This window comes from Xiphias gladius, chromosome 21 (genome assembly GCF_016859285.1).
Source record: "Xiphias gladius isolate SHS-SW01 ecotype Sanya breed wild chromosome 21, ASM1685928v1, whole genome shotgun sequence".
Taxonomy (NCBI): Eukaryota; Metazoa; Chordata; class Actinopteri; order Istiophoriformes; family Xiphiidae; genus Xiphias; species Xiphias gladius.
This window is the reverse complement of record NC_053420.1, coordinates 5384510-5392403: the sequence shown is the minus strand read 5'-3', so window position 1 is coordinate 5392403 and position 7894 is coordinate 5384510. Positions and strand designations below refer to the sequence as shown.

The 7894-nt window shown below is 42.0% G+C and overlaps 1 protein-coding gene across 2 annotated transcripts; it reads right to left on the bottom strand.

The window, feature by feature from the left end:
• Positions 1-217: 217 nt before the first annotated feature.
• On the bottom strand, positions 218-7377 carry LOC120807011 (complement C1q subcomponent subunit C-like). 2 transcript variants are annotated; one of them, XM_040158611.1, is made up of 7 exons: positions 7255-7377; positions 5782-5965; positions 4293-4469; positions 3484-3560; positions 2841-2957; positions 2485-2565; positions 218-691 (listed from the first exon to the last, which is right to left on the bottom strand). In XM_040158611.1, exons 2-7 carry the CDS (start codon positions 5942-5944, stop codon positions 542-544), a joined length of 765 nt encoding a protein of 254 aa, XP_040014545.1. In that variant the 5' UTR covers positions 5945-5965; positions 7255-7377; the 3' UTR covers positions 218-541. The 2 variants fall into 2 exon arrangements, with proteins under 2 accessions (XP_040014545.1, XP_040014546.1); XM_040158612.1 differs by having other exon boundaries at positions 5782-6003; positions 7255-7371.
• Between the last annotated feature and the right edge of the window lie 517 nt (positions 7378-7894).

Here is a 7894-nt window from a genome sequence, read left to right as displayed (position 1 = left end):
AAAAGGCTACTTCTGATATATTTTAACTACCAGCAAATCATTTGACAAACATGAGTTAATGCTATGTAGCAACTGACGGGGTCATCACTGCACACACTATGGGGGAGGGTCGATCCGCCCGCCCCCTGCTGCAACTATTACAAACCGTCGTGCAGTGTTTTAGTGTCTGATAAACCTTTACGCACATTAATCTGTTTCTCCAATTGGACCAAACATATCCACATTCAATAACAAACTTTAATTTTGTTTCAGTAGCATTCGCAGAAAAAGTCAACCTTCAAAGAGGGTTTACATGCATCAGTATGAAGGAAACAAATCAGGTGAACAAGTTACCTGTGGGTTCACATGCAAATGAAACAAGAGTAAGTTTCACAAATATTACTGTGTAGTGACACTGTGCTATGGTAAATTGTCCTTCTAAAAACAGCTTTGAGAAATGTGATCTGAAATCAGAGATTTTTAGATGTTAAATTCATAAAGCGATGCAGTCCCAGGTTTACAGCACTGACTTCAGCTGCCGTGAGTGTGCAACTGAATTTTCTTATTGATCTGAGAAGAGCAGGAAGCCGTTGAAGATGATCTGTTTTTCTCGTGTGTCTCGTGGATCAGAATCTAGCTGCTGGTCCTTGAAGGACTCGAGCCAAACCCTCTGTCCGGCTCTCAGCTGTAAAACCACGCCGCCCGACAGCACCTGAAACACAACGCAGCCAATCACGTCGAAGCTTCTTGATAAAAACTCAGCTGTTAATATGTAAAAGAAACCGCAATGTATTTTGTCCTGTAAATCACTGGAGAACCCGGCGAATGACCGCAAAGTCTGAAGGTTTGCTCAGACCTTTTTATTATGGAGAGACCGGATGGTGTTAAGGGAAATTTGGACAAATAATGAAGTGGGGAGGGGGCTAAATCTTGTGGTTCACTTGTCACTGTTTCATTTGTTCTGGCATTGAAAAAAGACTCGAGACCTCACCTGTCCGGTTCATCAAAATTCAGCTTTCGGTAAACTCAGGGTGGAAAGTGATAACTTAATAACTGTGGAAAAGATAATTAAAAATGTAATTCAAACTAATAGTGCCCTGCTTACAGTGTAATAAAATGTTGAAGATAGCGTCATAAGTTTATTGTATTTATGTGAGGCATTTTGTCATAGTGGATAAATTTGCGTGTGTGCCAGAGCAAGGACAACCAACACAACTACCATTTGTGGGGGGTGGGAAGCCAGTGAGGGATGAGGCTTCAATGGGGATACACACATCGCCACTATCGGCGGGACGACATCATTTGTCTGCACCGTTACAAAAAACACGGTTCGAAAAAAAAAAAAAAAAAGGTTTTATGACATGATGACGCAATGGTTAAGATTCAGTTAAGTCTAGGGAAAGATTAGGGTTTGAGTTAAAATGACTACTTCGTTAAGTTAGGGGACCTCCGTCGCCCTGATTACGATAATAAACCGGGAAAGATTGTGGTCATGGTTTTTAAAAAAAAAATCAAACAAAAAAATGAACCAAAAGGAAAAAAAAACAAAACGTCGACTGTCAGTTGGAAACGGGAAACAAACAGCAGTCTCTCGTGTTAATGTCTGACCAAGGCATCTAGCCCAACCTCCTTCCTACGCAGACTTTGTTGCTCTACAACAACGTCACCTGACTTCCTCCCTTGCTCCTGTCATCATTACCATGGGGCGCTTGGTAAAACGACTGTCTCTGTCGTTCTTCTCGGGAGGACAGCCTCAAATTTTGCTATAACTTTCCAGGCCTTGTGGCGTTGTAGTGTGTGACGTGGGACGGTCAGGGGACACGGCGGGCGGACTGATAGACCACTGCTCAGCGCAGCATGGACAGAGTCAGAGCTAACCAGCCGGGAAAAAACTACTGTCAGACTTTCATTTTCCCAGGACAGACAGGGAATCGGTTGGAGCTTTGACAGTCACAGGAAGCTAACGTTACTGTTCGTCAGCCCCAAATATCTTTCCATCTCTGAGCACGGCACGGTTATCGACGGGCCCATGCGTCGCTTTAACTGCCGCTGCAGAGGAATAAATCTCGTTTGTGCACGATGTTTCTGCCAGCACTGATGAGGCTTGCCAACGTTACCGGTAGCTACGTGTGAGAGGCACAAACCGGAGCCACGGTCAGCCAGAGTTTGGCAAACATGGCGCGGGGGTCACTGTGCGACACAGACCTCAGAGTCTTGCCTGTTTCGACGCGGTTAGGGAGGGTTGAGAGACTTTGGCTGAACTGAACTTTCAAATCCAAGAACACAAATAAAAGATCCTTTTGAGCAGTCTTTACGCACAATATGTGTAGTAAAAATAACCTGTTTTAACATCATATGCAAGGGAAATAATATACATATCTATGTGAATATGTGCACAGAGGAAAATGATTTTATGAAAATAGTTAAATGTAGAGCTCTTTTGAGGGATTTTCCCTGCTGACGTCTCTCGAGCTCTGTGGCGCTCGCCGGAGCACCGACACTCACCTGATCGTAGTTCCTGTTGTAGTCACAGAATCCCAGCTTGTTGTTCAGAGCCTCGCTGGCTATACGCAGACACAGGCTGACCTAAAAAACACACACACACACACACACACACACACACACACACACACACACACACACACACACACACACACACACACACACAGCACAGCTGTAATGCAGTATGGTAATGGAGCTGCAGGTGCAGATTACATATCTCAGACAAGTTTAGGCTTGTGGCTGTCTAGAAGGTAGTAAAGCACATGATGTCCAAAACATCTATGATATAGTTTCCAAAATGGTCGGCATTTATTCTCACGTTAAGAAGTGCAGCTATAGAACTGACAACAGTGTGTTACCTTGGCCGTGGAGTGGAAGTTGAAGTAATAAACACCAGGCAGTCTGCAGGTGAAGTGACCTGTGGCGGCGTTAAAGTCCTCGGGTTTGTTGACCACTGTGGTCTGGTAGGTTACTGTCTGATGCACACACACGCACACACACACACACACACACACACACACACACACACACACACACACACACACACACACACACACACACACAGGGAACAGTCAAAGATCAATAAGAAACTGATACAAACAGAAACATGTAAAAGAAAAAAAGGTTAAAGACTGTGTTGCTGTAGACTCGTATATTTTTCCAATTACATTTACATGATGAAAATTAACAGTGAACAGTTTTATAGGAACAATTTTGTTGTTAGTTTCTATGAAAACTGCTGACACTGAAGTCTGTGGATCATCCAGACTAATAGTGACTATGTTTCTGGAAATACATACTACTATCTCATACTAGTATCTCAAAACCTGACCAGACAAAACTAACACTATCTGCGTGGCTGGTTTCAAATCACAATATTCTTTTCTTTTATTCCAGCAGACATTAAATAAAGACAGGAAGAAAATGTCTACTATTTGTAAAAATATTGCAGAATTTAAAACATTTAGAAATAAGACAGCTGAGGGACAAAGGAGTGAGAACCTGGTCGTAACGAGGATAACTGTTGTCAGTCCTGATCACTGAGAAAGCGGATTGGGCCTGCCGAGAGGAGTGCTGCCCTATAAGCAGGAAGGATGGGGACACACATGCACACACACACACATGCACATACACACACACACGCACACACACACACACACACACACACACACACACACACACACACACACACACACACACACACACACACACACAACCAAAAATCATTTATTGGGTTATCATTTATTGTCCACCATGGTCTCATTGCTACATGCTTTAATAACAGGGTCATATTAGAATACTGGATAAGTCCCGCCTTCTTGACGTTTGACAGCCGATCAACAGGACAAACGACAACCAATATATTTGAAATTTTTTTTTTCTATAATTGTTCTATATAATTACACAGAATTTGTCAGAATGTAGTCATTACAAGACTAAGAAGACCGTAAACTTAGCATGTCTTCATCGTGTCGTTAGGTTGAGGTCACGGATGTATTGTAGGAACTGGATTCCAGACACGAACATGACGCCAGCTCACTTGAAGGAAAAGTGCTTTTTGTTGTGTTTGTTTTTTGTTTTACTGCGAGTGGCCACCGGGACAAATTGGCAGCACGGCTGGGTTACGCACAGACAGACATCTTTTGCTGTTTAACTGTTTATTATCTGCTTTAATTTCTTCCCCGTCAGGTATTTTGTATTGTATTGAGTTTGGCATGATACAGTGTATCCTATATGCTATTACAGATATACACTGTGTGTGAGCGAGTGATGTATGCTGTAGGCTGTAGGGTCAGAAGTCGTGTCATTACCGTGGCCCATGCTCCTCCCCTCAGGGCCGGGGCGACCGGGTGGCCCAGGGTGGCCCACTGGTCCCAGACTCCCGCGGTAACCTTTAGGACCCATGACCCCTTGAAAGCCCCGAATCCCCATCTCCCCCTTCAGCATCGGCATCTGGCTCGTATCCACCGGACCGTCGACCATCACAGCTGGAGAAAAACGAGATGAATGATTACAGGGTAGGGTGGGATATTGTTGGGTATTCTTTGATACTGGTGCTGATACGATACCTGAGTTTCAGTACCAAAGGGTGTCATTTCCACTGGGGAAGGGGACAACATGCCCCCTAACTTTTCAAAGTTCTAATTCTTTTTCCTACTTCCAGCTAATTAACTCTCAAAGTCTCTCATTAGCTTCAAAACATGGGTGTACTACACATTTTATTTTTCCAAATAACTAGGTTAGTTCGAAAATGAAGATGCATTTGATGTGAACGATTGATCAGTCAAGGTTTATAATAAATTATATAAACATGTAGAATTTGGGTTCGCCCAGCAAAATTGTTACAAAATGCCTTTTATTAAAAATTTGAAGGTGTCGGAAGTGATAGCTCATTACTGAACAGTAACACAACTGAAAACTAACGGCAACTATGAGCATACAACGGCCTCATAACTAATAAATAACGCAGGCAAAAATTAACAACAGCACAACAACAAAGATTTATTTGCTGTTAATAACATTTGACTCAAATGTCAGTCAATTTTTCTGACTTCATACGGCTGCGGATGTGAACACAGACAGCTATTTATAAAGTCTGTACAGCCTCATTTCCCATTAGGGAGAACGGAAACACAACCGAAAGTATTTCTCAAATGTTGCTCTGATTTGTATAACAACACGCGAAGAGGGTGCACAACCGCGTGTAATGGTTCATTTTGTTCACAAGGATCAGGGCTATCGACATGCTGACTGACGGTGAGCTGGACCAGCTGGTTCACGTGCAAGCCTCACTTAAACAGCGGGCTGGACGATGGCATCCTGCTGGGACCAAATGGGGCTAAAAACACACTTATTCAATTTATATTTTTATCTACAGTTAATGTTTTCCTAAAAAGACAGGAATCAGACATCGACAAAAGATGAGACAGGAAAGGCAGCACTCTTTGAGTAAAGCTGCAAATATGAGGCTATTTATCAGTACGAGGTCTCTAAACGAACTAGGACTGGTGGATTAACAATGCAACAATTTACCTTTGTGTTTGTTTTTGCTTGAAGAGTCTCTGACTTCATTGTACCTACATCTTTTTCATTAATGATACTAGAACGATTGTTTTTGTGATAGCATATATATATATAGAGAGAGAGAGAGCTGCATTTATAAAGTGCTTTTATCCAAAGCTCTTTACAATTTGCCTCTGATTCACCCATACACACACCCACACCGATACGTCGATGGCAGCCGGCTACCATGCAAGATGCCGGCCTGACCATCTGGAGCAATTCAGGGCTTTTTTTTACCTGGCTCTCCTTTCTCTCCCTTCGCTCCAGGCCATCCATCTCTGCCCGGGGTTCCTGCCACTCCCGGGCCGCCGTCTATTCCTCCACAGCTCACGTCACATTGGCCGGTCGTCAGAAGCAAGGCCACGCCCACCAGAACTGCCAGCCCATAATACCCTCCCATGGTCCAAAACGCCGGAGTTAACTATTAACGGTATTTTGAAGAAGCAGAAGGTGATGGGGCTGACGGAAGTCAAAACACGAGAAAGAGATGATAAGAAGAAACTGAAGTATTTGCTCTTGACACTGAGGTCATGTCCTTTGTGTCCTGTCCTGGGGATTTGGGGGTTTAAGTAATGATTCCACAATTAATAACTAACCCAATTTTCTACTCTGATTCCAGTAACTGTAGATTCAGTGTCTTTAAATGTGACTGCAAATCCACCAGAAATTAACTTCTAAAAGTGTGGAGAGGGTTTTGAAAGATGTATTAGACCTCCATCTTGGGAATGAAAGTTAAAGTTAAAGTTAAAGTTAACTGTAAAGCTAAAATACGAAAAATGTAAATTAAGACATGGTGGGCACTTTCTTTTTGGTGTCAGGTTGGGTTAGTTGAGGGGACTTTAACTTTTTATTTATAAAATCCTGGCTAAGCCCCTGATTCCTACATAATAAAATCTTTTGAATCTGTATTTAACTGTAAAAATTTAAGAAAGTTTCCGTAAAAGATGAAACCACAGATTGCGGTTTTGTTGTATTGTGTAATGGCAGACGACATTACATCATTTAACGATAAAGGCAACTAAATGTTCACTGTGACAGATTATCTCCCTGCAGCAAGGCGCAAGTCTCTGCAAGTTATTTTTCATAGAAATTAACTGAAATAAATGGATGTCTGGAAGGAAGAAAAGCAGTGTAAAAACCCATGGAATTATTTCAGCTGCAAATTTTTCAATTATTTCTCCCCCAAGAGGCAAACTGAGGGAAGCTGTTTTGCAAAAAAAAAAAAAAACAATGTTAAAATAGGTTAATAAACGTATGTTAGTGTAAAGATTTAAAAACACAAGAGTTAATGGCAGTGGTTCTTCCATTACTGATCAACACTGTCCAACACCATAAAGGCTAAAATCTGATTTAATTTAGCAAAATCAAAAACACATATGTGTGTAGGATCATCGATCATTGTATGGGGAATGATTTAAAGTTAGAATTAAAACAATTCCATCAGTTTTTACATTGATTTTCATTCTTTCAGACGACCATTAATTTCAGCTAATTTCTGTGAAAAACAACATGCAGAAGTTTGAACCTTGCTGCAGAAAGATAATCCATCAATGAACCTCCGCCTAAAATTATCAAATTTTTGATTTAAGTTTTGTTGTTACTACTGCAAAGACTAATAATCAACAAAAACATCTTTTTTTTTTCTATCCTCAGTCTTCAATCATCGGCATTTCAGCGCGTTTGAACGTTGGGAGACATTATTTTACTCACCGGCCGAGTTTTCTGTCTCTAACCGCGGAGATTTGGAGCTGCAATGAGAGGATGGGGTTTCCTCTTTTGGTGAACAGATCAAGACTTCTCATTAGACTGAAAACAGACTCAGTGACTTATTCTCACACACATGCACAAGCATACACACACACACACACACACACTCACACACACACACACACACACACACACACACACACACACACACACACACACAAAACACACACAAACATAGAGTGCACAATCAGTGAGGAAATGAAACTCTTGATCTGACAGAAAGATTGATCTTTCAGAGCTGCCAGTTTAAGATCTGGGACCATTTTCCCAAAGATATTGTAGAATGACCTGTTCTGTTAGGACGGTCTTAATTTAGCTCTTAGGTTAGTCTAATGCAGGTTGGACGGTTTGGGAGAAAATAAAGACTGACTTGTTTCACACTTAAACAGTGGACCACCCCGCCCACAGGCTGACCCTGAACCGAGAGCTATGTTTCCGTGGCAACAATCAATGACACCTGCCGACCGGGGGCACCAAATGATGGAAAAACCTCAAAACATGGCTCATAGCTTTTGGTTTATGTGAGAAGGTTGTGGAGAGATTAATGAGGAGGGAAGGGGTTTTTAGAGGCAGCAGCGGGGAC